This window comes from Plecotus auritus, assembly GCF_963455305.1.
Source record: "Plecotus auritus genome assembly, chromosome: 8".
In the NCBI taxonomy this organism is placed as follows: Eukaryota; Metazoa; Chordata; class Mammalia; order Chiroptera; family Vespertilionidae; genus Plecotus; species Plecotus auritus.
In genome coordinates, this window is record NC_137782.1 from 169168285 (window position 1) to 169189599 (window position 21315).

The 21315-nt window shown below is 41.2% G+C and overlaps 1 protein-coding gene across 1 annotated transcript; it reads left to right on the top strand.

Moving 5' to 3' along the window:
* Nucleotides 1–1116: 1116 nt before the first annotated feature.
* On the top strand, nt 1117–19736 carry LOC308256723 (cytosolic 5'-nucleotidase 1B-like; the record flags this gene model as incomplete). Its single annotated transcript, XM_080684976.1, has 10 exons — nt 1117–1149; nt 1949–2035; nt 2367–2549; nt 3126–3260; nt 5124–5687; nt 6052–6219; nt 8286–8415; nt 10942–11064; nt 11453–11637; nt 19413–19736. The coding sequence occupies 10 exons, from the start codon at nt 1117–1119 to the stop codon at nt 19734–19736; spliced, it is 1932 nt and encodes a 643-aa protein (XP_080541102.1).
* Between the last annotated feature and the right edge of the window lie 1579 nt (nt 19737–21315).

The window sequence follows — 21315 nt, forward strand, 5'->3', positions numbered from 1 at the left end:
ATTGATTAAAAACTTATGCATGCCAACCACTGTCTGAAGTACTTCATACTATTTCAACTGTCACAGCTATCATTTGACGTTGATACCATTATTATCTCCATCTTATGAGGAAAATGAGACTTATGAGAATTAAACAACCTGCCGAGGATCGTGGTGAGATATGGGACGTGAAAGGATTGAAACACAGGCAGTAAAACCTGGAACCTGCATGTTTTATTGTCTAGAAGACCCCTTAGAGGACTTTGACTGAGGCTGCCTGAAACCTCTCCTGATAGCCAAACGAAGCTTCAACTCCAATGAAGACAGTCCAGAAATCTGTCTCAATCCATGATGATTTGACCAAGTCCAGTTGGCATGGGACTTGGGTGAAGGTAAAATCAGAACTAGAAGAACATTATTGGAGCCGATGAACCCAAGCTGGGGGCTGGATTTTACATATTCTTCTCTGTGCATACACAAAAGGGACATATGTGTGTTTAAATGTTTAAGGATAGGATAAACAGCAGGACAGACGGTGTAAGTGTCATTCTATCACACTGTCTGGCCAGAGGGAAAATGCTTTGACCTTGTGAAACAAAAATGGTCTTGCTGTGAAAGAAACACCAAACACTAAAGCTAAACTGAAGTCTAACCTCCATTATCTAGAACAAATTCTCAGCTGGCAAAAATCGCCTCTATATTTGCAGAAAGTCCTCCAAACTCTGTCAGGACGAACAATAATAAATGATTGGGTCCATAAGTGAGTTTGTCATTAATTTTGACAGTACCAGAAAATGTACAGCCATATATGGGATTGATGTGCTGAGTGATACAGTAATGCTAAAAGGTATTTTAAAAGGAAGTAGTAATATTAATATTGCTACACAATAAATATCTGGATGTTTAAATATCAATTCCTAAAGACCCAGACAATGATTATGAGTGGATGTACCCAAATATGAATGAATCACATTTTATAGTCATGTATTCACAGTCAGTTTGTTACTATGGAGTCACATGTGATGTCATAAATTTGACATTCTATGCACGCCTAGACTGAGCAACAGAAGAAACAGAAAATGGCGCTGGGGAGATGAACACCTGCATAACAGCAAAAGAATTTCAATAATTAAAGAAATGAGTCAAACATCTCTGAAACAGAAAAAGAAGGTGAGTGAATTAGACATCCTAGAATCTTGCCAAAGAGTCAAGGAAAGTTAGATATCCATCCTTCAATGACTTTTGGGGCTTCTCTGAAATTATGGAATTATTTCAGATGAAATATCAAATTATTTCCCTAATACATGTAGGGAAAATGGAGGGAAAAGTAAATGATAAGAGGGGAGAAAAAGGAGATTAAAGTGTATAGTATAAGTCAATCTGATAAATCAGCACTTAGGAAGTATAGGCTCATATGTTAGTTGTAAGAGGTGAAAACACAGTTGCTGACTCCTGGATAATTCTCCCCCAGCATATCGCATACTACAATTTTTTAAAACTATATTTTTATTGATTTCAGAGAGGAAGGGAGAGGGAGAGAGAGAGAGAAACATCAATGCTGAGAATCATTGATTGGCTGCCTCCTGCATGCCCCCTACTGTGGCAGGAGCCCGCAACCCAGGCACATGTGCTTGACTGGAATCGAACCTGAGACCCTTCAGTCGGCAGGCTGACACTCTATCCACTGAGCCAAACCAGCTAGGGCCCATATTACAAATTTTAAATGATAAATGCCTCATGCCTCAAACCTATAAACCACCGAATTTCTACCTTAAAAATTATATAGTCCTTGGAATTGTTTTTACTCATGCTTAGCAGAATAGGGCAAAAAATGTCATACTTTATATATATATTTTTTGATTAGCAAAGAGATGAATGCTAATTTTAATTTATCCCTTTGTCCCCAAGCCCCAGGTTTCTAATGCCCTTGAGATTAAAATTAATAAACATTCTTTGTTTCTATATTAAGAATGATTCTGCAACAAAATACTCAAAAGACAATCTAGAAACAGAGAAAAGACGGGAATCTGAAAAATCAGTTCGCCTCAGCACTCAGGTGAGTTGACCTTTTTATAGTTGACAAGAGAATAAAAAAGCAGAAAGCATAATAGAAATATTTGGGGTAAAGGGAATCTGGGAGACTGAGCTATTGAGGTTAGTATTAAGGGATACCTAATGTCCCTCATGGAGAGGTTAAGGAAAAGCTAGGAGAAGCTGGTCCCTGCCTTCCCTACAGTACACATCCCCATGTTCCCACAGAAAATATGGCGTAGAAACCACAGCCATCTCCTCTGCTCAGCCTCTGGGAGGAGACTGGTCTTTGTTCAAATCAGGGAGGGCAGGGGAGTCTGGCCATCGCATTGACTATTTTCTGCCCAATCTTTCAGATGAGGCGTGCAGTCAATCCGAATCACTGGCTGAGATGTTGCCCCATGCGTCCTCATCTGTCGTGTAGACACTGCCTTAGTGCAGCTGAGGGAACAGTCCTTCTTGGCCCCTGCCGCACAATACGTATTTATATTCACATGTGCCTGTTTTGGAAACAGGGCCAGCAGGTCACCATGATCAGGGTGAGCAGAGATCCAACTACTGATTTTGTAGGGGATCCACAGTCAGTCTGGGTGAGGGGAAGGATATGGGACATAGAAACTCTTCCCCTTGCCTCTCCATGGTCTCCTTCAGTGTTGTTCCGCTCAGAGGGAATTCTAGAGTGCTCTATTCCCTCTTACACCGTGGAGCCCCGTTACAGCCTTGTTCAGGAACCAGCTGCCCTCATCTTTGTAGTCTGGTCAAAAATGGGGATATGTCTTTTTAGCATCTGTTCATGGGCTTATTCTTAAGGGGAAATATGGGGAAAGGGAGAAAAAATGGTCAACTCTACAAAGGACCATTGAAGAGTGACAGGTGAAAAAAGATGAGATGTCAGATTTGTTTATTGCTTTTGAATGCTCTTCCAGATATATCCCCACTTTATTGATCCTCAATGAAGTGAGGACTGGGCCAGATTGAATTAAGGGTCATAGTGGCCAGCGATCTTCTCAATGGGGTTTGCTCTGTTTAGCTGGAAATGGCTATTCTGTAGGCACAAGCATGGGAGGGTTGGGTGGTGGCATATTATACCCCTGGATCTCTTCTCTCCTCAAAAGGGATCACAAGAATTATTGCCGAAGACAGAGTCTCGAGGGTACGTCGTGCGAAGCCAGTGGTCTGGAACTTCACGGAACACATCCTCCAGAGTCCCATCCGTAGACGAACCCAGAAGCAAGAGCGCCAGTCTTAAGGTAGAGATGGGGATGAAAGGATGGAGTACATGATAGCATAATAGTAACAACAGTAATAATAATACGGATGATGATGGTTAAAATTTTTGATGTTTTCTATGTGCCAGCCCGTTCTATATACTTTACACTCCTCTGCCCCCCATAAGCCTTATTTACTGCTGAAAAAAGAAAAACCACACAGAATAACTTGCCTAAGATTTCACATTAATAATGCTAACAGAGCTAAATTAAAATCCAAGGTTGCTACATCTTTAATCATTTACACTGAAATGATTCAACTCTATGGTTTCTCCCTTCTTCCCTTCCTTCCACAAAACTATTGAGTAGTCAAGAGTAAGAACAAAGGTTAGAAAGGTCAACAATGAAGATAAATTGTTGGAAGAGTCTTAGATTGTGTAGTGCCTTGGGCCCTTACGTAAGCTTGGCCACATCATAAGAAAAAGTTCATTTCGAGATTAAGTTCTTGGTTGCAGAGAGAGGGCTGCAGAGATCCAGCCCCTGGGAAAACTTGTCTTCCCATCAATCCATCTAGCTCTGTGCGGACTGGCTCAGTAATCTAACCAAGAAAATGCCTTTCAAAATATGTGAAACATTCCTAACAATGGAAATAACATATGGATGCTTAATGACTTATTGCACACCTTAGTAAAGGAGTGCTGTTTCTAGAATGGTTCCTTCGTACTTAGGAAGGTTACTCGCTCCGGAGCTCCGAAGACATACAAAGCCCTGCGGGCGAAAGGGAGACACTGGGCTATGCCGCCCAGCAGCCTCCAGTGATCACTCCTTAGTCACGGGGCAAATGTGCAAAGAGATGTCTCCAAGGTGCTCTGTAGAGTCTTTTGGGGGGGACATCTGGTCTAGGTGCTCATGGGGTTACCCGGAGGTCACAGATGGAGGCAGTGGCAAGCAAGACCCCTTACTCAAGCTTCCCTGGAAGTCTCTGACTGGGCAGGTATACATACAGAAGTCAAATGACAGAACTTTGCACAGGGCGTGCCATCTGCTAAGGGTAAAAACGAGAGCCTGTGCCCCAGCTACTCAAAAAAAAAAAAAAAAAAAAAAAAGGAGTAATGGGAGAAGGGGCAATGGGGCAATGAAAGCTGACTGTGTCCATGTCCATTTAACAGAAACGACTAATATCTGGGGCCTTGAAATGTCTAAGCCCCTATAAGCCCCACTTAAAAGAGCTGAGGTAGCTCTAACCGGTTTGGCTCAGTGGATAGAGCATCGGCCTGCGGACTGAAGGGTCCCAGGTTCGATTCCGGTCAAGGGCATGTACTGTGGTTGCAGGCACATACCCAGTAGGGAGTGTGCAGGAGGCAGCTGATCGATGTTTCTCTCTCATCGATGTTTCTAACTCTCTATCCCTCTCCCTTCCTCTCTGTAAAAAATCAATAAAATATATTAAAAAAAAAAAAAAGAGCTGAGGTATCTCAGAGGGAAGGTAGGGGAGGGTGGGGGTAAGGGGGAGAGATCAACCAAAGGACTTGTATGCATGCATATAAGCCTAACCAGTGGTCACAGACAACAACAGGGCGGTGGGGGCATGAGTGGGGCGAGGGGGTGGGAAGGTAATGGGGGGATGAGGACAAATATGTAATACCTCAATCAATAAAGAAACTTTAAAAAAAAAAGAATGAGCTGTGAGCAGAAGCCGAGGTAACAGAAAAAGAAGGATCAATAAAGATAATTAGAGAGATTAAAAAAATAAAAATAAGAGCTGAGGTGAACCAGGAGCCAATGCAAGGCTAGGAAAGGACCAGAGGCCAGGGGACAGCCCCTTGCCTCCTGCTGGATTGGGGGGGGGGGGGGGCAGGGGTCCCAGACCAGGGTGCAACTCAGACGCCCATTTTCTTGCTCCAGGTCCCCACAAGCTCCACAACCTCCCGGACTTCCTCGGCCTCCCACAGCCAGCAAGAGTCCCAGCACGAGCTTTCCCAGCACGAGCTGTCCGGCCACGCCACCCCGCCCACGCCGCCCGTGCTGCACACGCCGCCCGCGCTGCACACGCCCCCCGCGCCTGTGGACTCCAGCCCGCCCACCCCCCCGGAGCCCCAGCCCCAGCCCCAGTCTCTGCCCCCGTCCCGGCGCAGCACCAAGATGCATGAGAACCATGACAACTGGGGCCACAGCATGATGCGGGATAGGGATAGGGATAGGGATAGGGATGCCCGGGATGCTCGGGAAACCAGGGACTCCCGGGAAACGAGGGATTCCCGGGACTCGCAGCAGCGGGATTATCCACGCACGCCCCCCCTGGAATGGAAGCCCTATTCTCAGCGCAGGACCACCTACAGCTCCCAGGACCGCGACTACATGGCTGACCTGGCCCGGCAGCGGGAGGAGGATAACGAGGACGAGGAGGCATACTGGTCCTCGGTGAGGACGCTGTACGAGAAGAACCCGGGCTGCTCACGCCCCCGGCCGGTGAGCAGAGCCTGCAGGCCTTGGGCGCCCCTCTGCGCAACCCCAGAGCCCACACCCCTCCCAGCATCTCTCCTCTCCTTGCTGGAGGGAAGTCCAAGTGCATCCCAAACCCCCTCCTGCAGCCTCCGGGGTGGTGGTGGTGGTGGTGGTGGTGGTGGTGGTGGTGTGCGGAGTAGAGGGCGGGAGGTGGAGGTGGCGGGGGGGGGGGGCGGGGGGGGACGGTCCAGGCCTTAGCTGTTTCCAGCATCCCAGTGCCCCAAGCAAAGGCCCATCTGTGTCCTCCCACCCTGCCCTGGGATGAGTCCTATTCCTGACCCCTTCCCGTCGGTGTGACCGCCCCTGCCCCTGGCACCTCTATCTGCAGGCCAAACCCAAGCACGCCCTCACCATCGCTGTGTCGTCCCGGGCTCTGTTCAACATGGTGGACGGCAGGAAAGTCTACGAGGAGGAGGGCCTGGAGAAGTACATGGAGTACCAGCTGTGCAACGAGAACGTCATCCTGACGCCGGGACCCGCCTTCCGCTTCGTCAAGGTACCGGGAGGACCCAGGCCCGCCCTGGGGATCTGCTCCAGGCTCCCACACAATCCCTAACCCACCTTTGCCGTTCCTGCCCTTGGAGTTGACCCCAGTCCGGTTTCTGCTTTCACAGAGGCCCCCGGACTGTTGAGGGAGGGCTCGGCCCTACATCTGAGATACTGCGCTTTCCTAAGTGGAGTCCTAATCCTGACACCTGTCCCCTCCTCAGAAGGAGCAGTAGCCAGAAAAAAAAAAAAAAAAAAAACGATGAATTTACAATTCCAAGCACTAGTAGAATAAAACGCCTCCTTAAAATGAGATGAACTTCACTCTTGCTGCTTTTGCCCCAGACCTAGCATATTTAAAAAAAAAAAAAATCAAGATGTTCTTGGCACTTAGGGGCATGATTTTAAAGAAGTAAAGTTATCTAAACTTATACAGAAATGTATAGCCCTTTAACTGTGATCCCCTATATAACTTCAACAAATATTACACAGTAGCGTCATAACCAGGCAGAAACAAACGACATCTCCACGGCGGTAAGTAGAAAGTATGTATGGGGCATGCGAGGAAACCACACACCTATTCTAAAGACTCCTGCTTGGAAATAGACAAAGTGGTCTTTGGCAACACATACACTAAAATTGGAACAATACAGACCATCAGCATGGCCCCTGTGCAGGGTTAACTATGCAAATTCATGAAGCATTCTGTATTTCTCACAATAAAAAACAATCATCAGCCCTAACCGGTTTGGCTCAGTGGATAGAGCGTCGGCCTGCGGACTGAGGGGTTCCGGGTTCGATTCCGGTCAAGGGCATGTACCCTGGTTGCCGGCACATCCCCAGTAGGAGGTGTGCAGGAGGCAGCTGATCGATGTTTCTCTCTCATCGATGTTTCTAACTCTCTATCCCTCTTCCTTCTTCTCTGTTAAAAAAATCAATAAAATATATTTAAAAAAACAAACAATCACCAACCCAAGTGCCCATAAATAGTCAATTAGATAAAGAAGATGTGGTACATATATACCATGGAATATTACTTGGCCATAAAAAAAGAATGAAATCTTACCATTTGCAACAACATGGGTGGACTATAAAGTATGCTAAGTGAAATAAGTCAGACACAGAGAAAGACAAATTCTATGATTTCACTTATATGTGCAACCTAAAGAACGAAGTAAATAAATAAAACCAAAAAGAAACAGACACATAGATACAGAGAACAAATTAAGGGTTGCCAGAGGGGAGGGGGTTTGGGGGGCTGGGTAAAAAAGGGGAAGGGATTAAGAAGTATGAATTGGTAATTACAAAACATTCCCGGAGATATAAAGTATAGCATAGGGAATGTAGTCAATAAAATTGTAATACATATGTATGGTGCCAAGTAGGTACTAGAATTATGGGGGGATCACTTCAGAAATCATATAATTGTCTGACCCCTGTGCTGGTATAAACTGATACTGAATGTGAATTATAATTGAAAAGTAATAAAATAATCATCAGATGATCAAGAAAGGCAACCTCCCCCTAACCGGTTTGGCTCAGTGGATAGAGCGTCGGCCTGCGGACTGAAGGGTCCCAGGTTCGATTGCGGTCAAGGGCATGTACCTTGGTTGCGAGCACATCCCCAGTGGGGAGTGTGCAGGAGGCAGCTGATCGATGTTTCTCTCTCATCGATGTTTCTAACTCTCTCTCCCTCTCCCTTCCTCTCTGTAAAAAATCAATAAAATATATTTTAAAAAAAAGGCAGCCTCTACAAAACAAAAAATAAACAAAGTTGTAAAAGGGCTAGCCTAACCTTCTCTCTGCCTGCTCAACAGAGACAATGCCAGTAGACCAAATGTTAACAATTTCAACAAATATTACTATGGATTCACTCATCATTAACCGAAGTCCTATGTGTGAGAGGCATAAAGTGCAGAAATGAATGACATAACCTCACCTCCAAGGAGCCCTACCTCTCAGTGAAGCGTCTTCAAAGCTTGACTTTGACACTGATGCAATCCCTTCTCTCCAGACTCCCAGTGCTCACCTTGCCTGGCCCTCTTACACACACATGCTCATGTTTGTAACCTACAGGCCCTGCAGCATGTCAATGCTAGACTCCGTGATCTGTATCCCGAAGAACACGAATTATTTGATATTGTACTGATGACTAATAACCATGCCCAAGTGGGAGTGCGGCTTATAAACAGCGTCAATCACTACGGTAAGTAAAATAAATAGCATGTGGAAGCGGGGCCCGCCGCTCTGGAAGAGAGAGGCCATGTGATTCTGCTAACTGTGGCCTCAGTAATGCAGTGTCTTTGATACTGACACCCCCTTCTGCGTGAGGAATGTTTATTTGCCTATGTCAGAACAAGAGGGGCCATGTTCATTTTTAACTTCGGCACAGAGTTGGGCCCAAAGCTCTGGACTTAACTTGTCAAGTGTGAATTTCAAAGTCTTAATCCCAGGTCCTGCGATGCATTTCTGTTTTATGTTCTTCACTTCTGAACCCGACTTCAAGGAGCCGTCCTCCCAGAGCCTTTCCCTGGGTGATCAAACTGCTTGCTCACCGCAGATACATGTGAAAGGTTTAAAGGTTCGCGCCTTGCACTTCCACTCTTAAACTCTCATTTTCCCTGGCTGCTCTCCCCACACATCAAAAGTCTCTTCAGAGTATTTCCATCAGGGTGCTGGAGACTTTAAGAGAAAAGTCCCCCTGCTTCCTGTTATGGAATTACCTGACTTCTTATTTGGGGACTGTAGCCTATTTTCTAAATGACATCAGTTTTATGGGGATGTCAAGCCAAAATAAGGTGTCAATTTGGCATATTTAAACGCTTGGTTGAAATTGGGCATCTGTATAAATAATGAAGATATATTACAAGTTATAAGTTGTATTAACCTAACTATATACTTTAAAAAATGTTTGCCTTTCAAAATGCAGCTTTCATTGGGTTAGCACATGAAAATAACATGTAAAAGGTTTAGCATGAAGGACTGGCGTAGATTAGTTACTCAATAAAGTGCAGCTATTAGTTGATTTAGTAGGTGAGTTATGTCTCTCTATGCCTCACCACACTGAGCCCACAAAGGTAGTAGCACAAAAAATCATTGTTATTCACTTATTAAATCTGCTAATTAATATGCCCAATCTTCTCATGCAGCCTTGTTCATGGAATAACAACCGATCAATCAGGAGAAGAGTTAGTCACTTGCCTTCTCCGGGTACTGAAGGCAATTTGTATACCTCTCTGCTATGGAACCTTGTTTTTTTATAATTATCTTTTTACAAGCCTGGCTCCTCAGTGAACTGTCTCTTTGAAATAAGGGACAATGTTCTAGGCCAGGGGTGGGCAAACTTTTTGACTCGAGGGCCACAATGGGTTCTTAAACTGGACCGGAGGGCCGGAACAAAAGCATGGATGGAGTGTTTGTGTGAACTAATATAAATTCAAAGTCAAGGAGCGGAGGGGAGAGCAAGAGAACCCTCCGCTCTTTCAGCTCCACAGGCCGGATAGAACAGCCGAACGGGCCGGATCCGGCCCGCGGGCTGTAGTTTGCCCACGGCTGTTCTAGGCATTTCTAAAGCCCCAGTGCCACCACATCATTTCTGTTCATTACATCAATATAATTAAGGCTTTGTAGAGTACAGTTTTGTGTCACGGATGTCCAGTGCTGGCTTAAGTGAAAAAGTGAGAACATTTTGTTAATACCACAACACACAATTGCGCTCAACTGTTGAAGGACCCTATCGACTCTCTAGGTCCATAGAGGTGTTAGACTCAAAATACTGCTTTTTGTTACATGCAGCTGCCCAGTTTAGCATCTATCTATGAACACTCTGAATGGGTACATATCTTCTATGCATGGTACACTTTATTTAATTATTCACACGTTAGTTAACCATGTTTTGCTTTTTTAAATAATCCTGCACCGAAACATCTCTACATAAATCTTTATCAGAGTTTCAGATTATTCCTTTAGAATAAAGTCCCCAAAAATGCAATCCTAGGTCAAAATGTATACACCTGTTAAAAGTGCTTGAGATATTTTGTCAAATTGCTTTTTAGATAGCTTGTACCAATGTACACTCTCACCCATAGTGTACCTGGGTGCTTATTTTACAAACCTCTCACCAACATCTAGTATTTGTTTTAATTGTTGTTGATTTAAAAAGACATTTGATGGTATATTAATGTTTAGTCTGTTATTAGTTCCATTTGAACTTCCAAGTCAGGAAATAGAGACAATTTCAAACCTTTCGTTGATGTTTTGAAAAAAATTGTTCAGTTCCAAGCACAACTTGTTATTCCTATTGTATTGTTACCGAAGAGAGACAGAAACGGTACTTAAAATAGAATCACACTTTAACTGGCCTTTGCAACAAGTCAGGAGGCTGCAGTTGAAGGACAAGCGTCAACAGGAACCAGTGGGTCTAGACAAAATTTTAGGTCTTGGTGCCCTTTTCTGTACTGAAGGTAATAATGCCTGCCAGTTATTGTGAGACTAAATTGGCAAGGTCAATGTGGATGGACTTCATAAATTGTTATGCATCAAACACATCAACTATTATATAAAATACTGGTGCTAAGAAGGTACTTTTCATTTTCCCATATTGGTACTCAGAAGGAAATTCTAAAACCTCAGTGGGCCCTCAGTTATTCCTAAGGTAACTCTCATTTGCACTTACAGTAGCTATATTGTCTTTAGTCTCTGACATAACACAATCGTTCTTGCCCGGTAACAGGCTTACTAATTGACCGCTTCTGTCTGACCGGTGGAAAAAGCCCTGTTGGCTATCTGAAGGCATATCTTACCAACTTCTATCTGTCTGCGGACTATGAAAAAGTACAAGAAGCACTACAAGAAGGTATAGGCGTGGTTTGATCCCGGTAGTTAATAGAGAGGTACCACTGGGCTTCCCATATGCCTGTGTGGTTTATGCCCTTGTTGGACTTTGTTAAGAGGTTTCTACAAGTGGCAGCCCTTAAGTTTGTCTTCTAGAGCTTTGACCTTTCCGGAGGTGGATATGCTTAGTGAATGACTTCCATCCATGTTACACTTTCCTGTTCCTTGTAAAAGTGCAGAGCATGGACAACTGTGTTGAGATGTGTGGGTTGTGAAGAGGAGCTAAGTCATCAGGGAATGATAGCTAGAGAGGAAACGCAAGGTCTGGGAGGGCTTATTATTTTTTTAATGGTAGAAACTACATCTCATGGTCCTGAGAGTAGTATTAATCAGTCCCCATGGTCTTCCAGGGATCGCCGCTGCAACAATGTTTGACGGAGGCAAAGAAATGTCTTACTGTGACTCGCAGCTCCGTGTGGCTTTTGATGGAGACTCTCTCCTCTTCTCCGAGGAGATGGAATACCCTACCAAGGAGCACGGGCTGGAGAAATTCTTTCAACATGAAACACAATGTGAGACTAAGCCTGTTGTTCAGGTGGGTTCAAGGAGCTCTAATGAACTTGGATCTCCCTATTTTCCAATAGATACCATTATTTGTTCATTGCGATGGCTTTTAGATTCCTTTAGGCAGCCACTCCTCGTTTCTGATCCTTTGCCATTTTCTCCCTTTCTTTTGTTAACTCCTATTTTGACTTTTTTAAAAAAACATTCTTTTATCTAGCCTTTTGGAAATGTTTCTATGATCTTATGATAATGACTTCACCCTCCAAATTATGAGTAACAGAGGCATTGTGGCTTACCTATAAGCCATTTCTATATAACAGGTTCTCAAAATAGTAAGGTCATTTCCAGTAGGTCAGTAAACATTTGTTGAACCTCTCTCTCCATAACCTCAAACTCGATAAAGGCATTGCTTAATTGAGAAAATCTGTAAAACTGACAGCTTGAGTGAAATCAAAGAATGAGCCTCAAATAAGTGCGAACTATGAAAACCTAATCAATCTGAAACGGAACATGAACTTTTGTTGGAACCAATCCATAAACTGAAGTGAAAGTGGTAAAGCCACAGTCTGAAATGAACCAAGCTTCTGAACCAAAGGAAATTTGAAGAACCAAAATACTCTCCAAAGTGAACTAATGGATCGTTCAGTTTTAATCTATGAATCTTACCAAGAAATTTAATTGGCCTCTTTTTCTCAGCTCTTCTTGAAGTGAAGATACACTTTATTATATCTTATTACATTTATAAAAATATGAATAGACGAACTGAAAGCTGAAAAGTTTTACTAACTAATCTTACGTTATAGCAAGTGATATTTAAACTGTGTGTGTGTGTGTGTGTGTGTGTAACTTTATAGGCCCTTCCTAAACAGCCACTTTGGAAGACTTGCTCTCATGCTATGAAGTTGTTCAGTGTTAACAAAGTTTACTGTTGCAAGGAAAATCACTTGTAATATTTTTATATGTCTGCTTTGCTGAAATTCAGAGCCCATTTTATATTATCCATTAACTATTATTGAAATGTGGAAGAGCTCCAAAAAAAAAAAAGAACACACACACACACACACACACACACACACACACACACAATCTTAAAAAAAAAAGAATTACCACAAGATAATCTTAAAATACCACTTTCTCATCCTAGGTAAAGCATTTTTTTTTAGATTTTGCATTTATCAGTTACATTTTGCATGTTTTAAATCATTTTCCCATTAAACAATTGAAATTGAGAAACCCAACAAATTTCTATTAATCATACAGGCTTTCACTATGCAGTAGAAAAAAAATTACTATTTTTTGCATGGAAAGGGTAGCTTTTCTATAAAGACCAGGCTTTGCCAGATATGTTATGCGGTCCGATTCTTACTGAAGGCTTTCTAGTATGTTGGTCATGGGTTTGGCCATGGCAGTGTCCCAATTGTCTCAAGTGGAAGAAATCTGAGGGTCCTTGGCAAATGGCACAGTTGGGGGGGATTAATCTGGTCACTTTCAGTGTAGCATATAATCCTCCAATGTGGTATCATGATTAGTAATGAATGTCTCCTGATTTGATCTCTACCTTGTCTCACCATTCTGACAATCACACCCAGGGGTGTGTGTGTGTGTGTGTGTGTGTGTGTGTGTGTGTGTGTGTGTGTGTTTTAATCAGTTTTTCTGGTATAATTTACATACAATAAAATTCATCATGTTTAGTGGGTGGTTTAAGATATTTGACAAACGCATATGGTATTGAAACCACAATCAAAATACACAACATACAAAATTCCCTGTGCTTCTTTGTAGTCATCCTTAAGTCTCTTATCTCCAATGACTAATCTTATTTCTGTCCCCATAATTTTGCCTTTTCCAGTTGTCATATAAATGGAACCATACAGAATACAATCTTTTGAATCTGACTTATTCAGCATAATGCATTTTAGATTCATCCCTGGTCATTCCATGTATCAGTAGCGTGTTGCTTTTTACTGCTGGGAAGTATTCTGCTCTATGGATATGCCACATTATGTTTATCCATTAACCTGTAGTAGAGGATATGTAGGCTGTTTTCAGTTTATTTATAAATACAACCACCTTAAGCATTTACATACAGGGTTCTGTGTAAACATTAGATAGCATTTCTCTTGGGTAAATAACTAGGAGTAGGATTACTAGGTCACAAAATAAGTATATGTTAAACTTCAGATGATCTATTTTGAATTAATTTATATGTTTGTACAAAATATTGGTTAAGGTTCATTTTCACTGCTTATAGGTATCCTAAGCATTCCAACACTGGCTTTCTGTTCCTTTAATATAGGTATCTAGTTTTTACTGATATTATACTGTCTTGATTTATCATAGTTGTATAGTAAGTCTTGAGATCTGGTGGTATGAGTCCTCCAAATACATTATTTTCCAAATATCTTTTGGACATTCTGATATCTTTACATTTGTATGCAGATCTAAGAATTAGCTTATCCATTTTTTGTGATTGTGTTGAATTTATATCTTAATCTTGGGAAAACAGTTACCTTAACAACATCAAGTCTTTCTGCAGCCCATTGACATGGTATATTTCTCCACGTATTTAGAGCATCTTTGATTTCTTTCATCAGTGTTTTGTAGGTTTCAGCACACAGGTATTACACATGTTTTGTTAGATGAGGGGGAGAGACATTCTCTGTTGTCCTAGTTCAGCCCAAAATCTAAGGCAGTGCCTGTATCTTCCTAGGTCTTCGGAGTAAAGTTATTTCATTGATATTGCCTTTCCCCCAGTGATAGGAGATATCTAATGGCCTGGGTCCAATACAGTCTCCTGTCTCTTTCCAAGGAGTGGAGAGCTTTTCCTTTCCCCTTCCCTTTTAGTAGTGGATCTTTACCTGAGCACTGGGGTTGGGGGTGGGGGTTAGGGTTTGAAGCCCTTCTTTCAGCAGTTTAAGACTTTTGTTCCTTAGGAGGTAGGGGACCATGTGGAGTGCCAGTCTTTCCTCCTGGTGGCAGCTGTTCCTCTCCTCCAAGCCCACACCACGGAGGACTGCATTCTCCCATCTCCCACCCTGCCTGCCGTCTTTCTCACAAGTGACTAGTGAGGCCCCTGGTGGGAAAGCCTATAAGGGAGTGTGCATTTCTTGTGTCTGTAGCTTCCAGGACTTTGATTCTCTCATTAGCCCACACTTGGCCTTTATCAATTTGTTCTCTAAAATAAGCTGCAGTTTTCGCACTTGCTTGCATGGCGTCTGGTATGTCTTCCTTCAGTGCTCTGTGTCAGTCTGTGAAGTCCATCTGTCCTTGAAGATACCTTCGATTTTTCCTGAGCTTTTTTTATTTTCCTTAGGTTTCCTGTTAGTTGGTTGTCCTGATAACTCAGCTCTCCACTGGGCTCAAGAAAAGTTACATTTTTTAGGTTATCTGGCTTGTTCTTATTAGGAAAGGAATAACAAACAGCTTTCCAACTGTGGATATCCTAAATAGATTCGAAATGTTTTAAATCATACAGCTCCTCAAGAAGGTATTTTTGAGTAACTTTTCCTCACATTTCTATAATTTTACTGATAAATTATATACTTACACTACTGTACAAATATATAAATTATGAAACATACCCAAAAATAAAAGTAAGAAAGAAGGATATGGATACCTGCTTTTAATATGGTCACATAAAATGACCTCCCTATTTATTCCCTTTGGAAGGTACTCAAAATCAGAAAGGAGAAATGTGTTCTTCTGGGTTTCAAAGTCAGTCTGTGAGCAAGGTTAACCCTGCCAATAGTCACTATACCATTTTTGCTGCTGTTGCTCCCTCAACCCCTGCAAAACAAACAAACAAACAAACAAACAAAAAAAAAACCAAAAAACAAAAAACACCTTACTTTTTTATTCACCTATGTGTGTGCTTTCCACCTTTAGGACGTGAAATTTTCACGTTTTTTTCTGATATATATATATATATATATATATATATAGCTTCATAGATAACAAAACTAAATAAACGATCACATTGATAAGCCAAGTTTGCAGAAGAGTTTGTTTCCATGACAACAGAGAAGAAGGGAGCCTTTAATTTGTGAAAACAAGTCAGTCTTAAAATACTGTCATTATCTTTGACCTTCCCCTGAAACCACTAATTGTTCCCTGGTAAACCAATCAGTGATGAGTAGTAAAAAGAAAACTAGGACAGAACATATGCAAAGATACTATAAGAAAAAGGCAGCCCTAGCCACTTTGGCTCAGTGGATAGAGAGTCAGCCTGCGGACCTAAGGGTCCCGGGTTCAATTCCAGTCAAGGACCTCGGTTTCAGGCGCCTCCCCAGCCTGGGCCCTGGTCAGGCACTTGCAGGAAGCAACCAGGGGAAGTGTTTCTCTCACATGGGTATCTCTCTCTGTCTTTTCCTCTCTCTTCCACTCCCTTTAAAAATCAATGGAAAAATATCCTTGGATGAGGATTAAAAAAAAAAAAAAGCAGATAAAGAAGAGAAAAATCTAATAACAGATGAAGAACTCTCACTGGAAATACTTGCCAAAGTATAGGTGAAAGTTGTGACTAAACACTTAACACGACTTTTAAAAGTTTAATAAAGCAGTGTCATAAATCGGAAATGCAAGAGTAGAGAAGAGCCCCAGCCGGCGTGGCTCAGGAGTTGAGCAACAACCTATGAACCAGGAGGTCAGGGTTCCATTCCTGATCAGGGCACATGCCCGGGTTGTGGGCTCAATCCCCAGGGTGGGGCGTGCAGGAGGCAGCCGATCAACGATTCTCTCTCATCATTGATGTTTCTCTCTTTGTCCCTTTCCCTTCCTCTCTGAAAAATCAATAAAAATATATTTAAAAATATATTTTAAAGAATAGAGAAGAGATGATAAAATGTTAAATGATAACACTCTGGAAATGAGGAGAGTTCAAAAATAAGAATTTAGAAAGGAAAAAGCTGAAATATATCACAGGTAAAGAAAATTCAAAATATGCATAATTGGAATCCTTGAAGAAAAACACTGAAATGAAGTTCTTGGGGAGAAGATAAGGATTGTGTGTGGCAAATATAAAGATGCATATGTATACAAAAATATAAATGAAGAAAAGATCCTGAATTACCAAAAGATTTTCATTCATATCTTAAACTATTAAAAGGTTAAAGGCCACGTTATCTAACAGGGAAATAGAACAGAATGCTCATGAGACATGCCATAGTAAAGTTATTTGACTTCAAAGATGAAAGAATAATTCTTTGGGTGACCTGCACATACAAGTTGAGGGGGGAAAATCAAGCTGTTCTCAGTCTTCTCCATAGCAAGCAGCACTCAATAGTAAAAGACAGTGGTGCTCTACTATTGGTGGAAATGCTGACTGTGCAGCCACTGTGGAAAACAGTATGGAGGTTCCTCATAAAAGTAAAAATGAAACTGCGTTATGGTCCAGCAATTCCTCTGCTGGATACATATCTCTAGAAACCCAAAACACTAATTTGAAAGAATATGTGCACCCCTAATTTCACTGCAGAATTATTTTCAATAGCCAAGATATGGAAGCAATGCAAGTGCCTATCAATAGATAAGTGTATGAAAAAGCTGTGGTACATACACTGAGTGGCCAGATTATTATGATCTCTGAACGCATAATAATCTGGCCACTCAGTGTATATCCTATATAATAAAAGGCTAATATGCAAATTGTCCCCTCAACCAGGAGTTCGACCAGCAGGCAGGCTGGCCAACTGCCCATGTCCCCTCCCCCTGGCCAGGCTGGCCGGACCCCACCCATGCACGAATTCATGCACCGGGCCTCTAATATATACACTGAGTGGCCAGATTATTATGCGTTCAGAGATCATAATAATCTGGCCACTCAGTGTATATACAATAGAATAGTACTTGGCCATAAAAAATGAAATCTTATCATTTGCAATAAAGTGTAGATGGACCTAAAAGGTATTATACTAAATGAAATAAGTCAGTCAGATAAAGTAAAATACCATATGATTTCACTTACCTGTGGAATCTAAAGAACAAAATAAATGAACAGGCAAAACTGAAACAGACTCATAGATACAACAAACAAACTGGTGGTTGCCACAGGGGAAGGGCTCAGGGGTCTAGGTGAAAACATTAAGAAGTAAAAATTGGTAGTGACAAAATCATCACAGAGATGTAAAGTACCACATAGGGAATATAGTTGATAATATTGTAATAACTTCGTAGAGGGCCAGGTAGGTCCTGGAAATAATGGAGTAAACACTTTGTAAAATATATGATATTCTAACCACTATGCTGTACACCTGAAGCTCATACAAAATCATATTGATTGTAAACTATAATTTAAAATAACACTTAAAATATAAACGACACTGGAGCACTACTTATAAGATCATATGGAAAGAAGATATAAATCACATGTTCTATATCAGGTCAAAAGTTCACTCACGTAAAAAGGAAATAGGTCACAGTTGAGAACATACAATATTCTCAAGGATTTTATTTCCATAAGATTTCTTGACAAAACAAGTATTAGAGAACACATTTTGGTTACGCTGTAGACAACTAGAAACACAAAGGCACAAATAGACCTGGAATATATTTAATCAGAGAACCAAACTAAAACAATCATAGGGATTAGGGAGCAGAAAAGAAAGTGCATATTACATGCCCTTATATAGAAATTACATAACTAATGAAAGCTGGGAAAACACCGAGGAAAGGGTCTAAGGAAGACTGAACATGCTGATACCTTCAGCTACAATAGCTGATCAAAGCATCAAACGTAAAGCTGATAAATAGGAATCTGAGAATCCTTAATAATGCCAACGTAAACAATTAAAATTGGAAGGCTGAAGAAGAAATAGAGATAAAAAGTACCTTAATTTCATGATTTCTCATTGTAAGAAATAACAGATCCTGGATTTAATAAAAAAATAGAGTCTTTAATGATGCAAGAGTAAATAAGTAAAATTGGATGGGTGAAGAAGAAATAGAGGATAACTAAGAGGTAAAGAAGTAGCCTAATTTCACTATTTCTCATTGTAAAAAATAATAAATCCTGGATTTTTTAAAAATAGAGTACTGGGGATACTATAAAAATTTATAGTTATAAAGGTAACCAGTAGAAGGAAATAATATAAACCTTTCTAAATCTTAGAACACACACACACACCCCACAAGGCACTTGTTGTTGAACAATCCTTTAAAATCTTTAAGCATGAAAAAGACAATAAAAGTCCTAAGACAGAACCATTGCCATGTAATACCTCTAAATATAAATGTCCTACAAGTCAACTTTTGTTTTAAAAAATCAAGACTTTCAAATTGGATCAAATAGCAAAATCCAATTCTATGCTCCCATAGTATTAGAGCTAAAACTAAGTGTTTGGAAAGATTGAAGATAAAAGTGTGTAACTATAAGACAAGGTTGGATCCAAGCCAACAAGGGATGAAACAAAACAAAGGAGTATACCTGATAAGGTTAAAATGTGCAAGTCACCAAAAGCAAATTAAAAGAGTAGTGCTTTTGGTAATTAACTGAGCTTTAGTTAGAATAGCCCCCTTTGCCATCAATAGTTTATGTCTGTTGCCTTGGTTTTAAGTTTCCAATAGAAATTTCTTTCACTCTTAAAATATCTCTGTTTAGACAATAAATTATATGATCATCCTACATTTATTCAAGGAATACAAGGATGGTTCCTTAAGAAAATATAGTCACATAAATGCAAGGGATTTCAGCATTGTGCCCTGGGCGTTATGATACTGCATATATCCTTTTATAAGCTCTTTCAAGCCTCTGCTTTGTCAGCATTCAATGGCTTTACGGGATCACAGCTATGACGTATGTTCCTTTTACAGGGTCCCTTGAAATGCTTTCTGGAAGAATTAGGCAGACTGCAAAAGAAGTTTTATGCCAAAGACCAACGGTTATGTTGCCCCATCAGGACCTACCTGGTTACAGCCAGGAGTGCAGCCAGTTCAGGTGCCCGAGTGCTGAAAATGCTTCGCCGCTGGGGTCTAGAGATAGATGAAGCCCTTTTCCTTGCAGGAGCCTCCAAAGGTCCCATCTTGGTGAAAATACGGCCCCACATCTTCTTTGATGACCGCATGTTCCGTATTGAAGGGACACAGAAATTTGGCACCAACACAGCTCATGTACCTTACAGCATTACTCAAAAATGAACAATTAGAGATGGGGAGGAGAAATAAAGCAGTGAGTCTGGTATTACAGAAGCCACTTCTTGTGGATCTCTAGGGTATTTAGTTAGGTATTTCAGAAGATTGGACCTCAGTACTTAGTTCATTTGGAAAGGTTCTCTCTTGATTTTTTGGAAAACATTGTGAACCTTCAAGTTACCTTCAAGCTACTTCTCTTTGAGATGTCAATGCTGTTGAATACCATTGCACCTGCCTTTGTGTGTAAATCATAATGCTGACTCTTTAGGATAAATTTAGAACTTGAATGCTTAAAAGGCTATGTCAGAAGCCTAATTGGTCTTACCATGCATTGCTCATTCTTGGATGTTGGTAAATAGAATAAATTGTTACAAATTATCATTATAGAATGGTGGTCTTCAAAGGGGGAAAGAGTAGGATTAAGTACACTTTTGAAAGTTAGAGCTTTTTAGTTCTTTGCCTCTATGACCAGCCTTTGAATCAACGCAAAATGCAAATGTCACTCCACCTGCATATGTATACCAGTTCTGACACTAGTCATTCAGAAATAAATCAGCTGCTTATTCATACAGGCCACTTTCCATCTAAGACGAGCTCCAAACAGAACCTTCTAGGAAGGGTTCTTTGAAGCTTATTCGATGGGTTTATTGCCTGTGAACAACAGTTTTGAAGTCTCTGGCTTTGGCCCTATGTTTGTATGGCATATTAAGCCTTGGCCATGGCTTCAAATATGGCACTAAGTGTAGTGTCCTGCACTTTCATTGTTACCATTGTTTTGCTTTCAAAAACATTATTAACCATAATCTACTACATGATAAGGCATGGTAAGCTGGATATTTTCATGTTACCTCACTTTCTCATCAAATCCAACGTGTGTGTGATATAATATTGTTACCCTTCTTTTCAATCAATGAAGAACCTAAGATGCAAAACAGATTAAGTAGCTTGTCCAAGAACAGCAGCTAATAAATAGTAGGACTAAGAACCAAATTCAGGTCTTATTTACTTCAAATGCTATATATATATATATTTTTTTCCCTGTGTTATACAATCTTCCAAACTGAATTGTTCTTATTGATTCCATGGCCATACGACCTACCCATCCTGAACAGATTAGTCATTCCATTAAATTCTATGCTTAAGCTACACAGCAGTTACATAGCAGGTCTCTCTCCTCTCTTCTCCACTCCCTCTCATGTTCCTTCTACTCCATCATACCCCACCCACATATGCAATTTCCACCCTGACTCTAGTTAAAGAAGATGCTGCTGGCACACATCTTTTGATCTGCTTCCTAATTTGATGTAAGCCAGTCCAAAATATATCAGTCATGGCACTTAATGAGTACCTAGTGTTTTCTATGCATTCCCCAATGTGAAATCCACAAGAGAACTCAGACATAATCCCATCCTTGAGGAAATTTAAAACCTTAACAATACCATGGAGGAAGTCAAATGTGCAAACTCAAATAGCCAACACTAGAGGGCTGTTTGTTCTCAGTGCCAAATGAGGGTCACATATGAGGTTGAAGCAAATATCTGCATGGGCTGGCAGTGGTCAGGAAATGAAAAGAACTGAGGTGGGC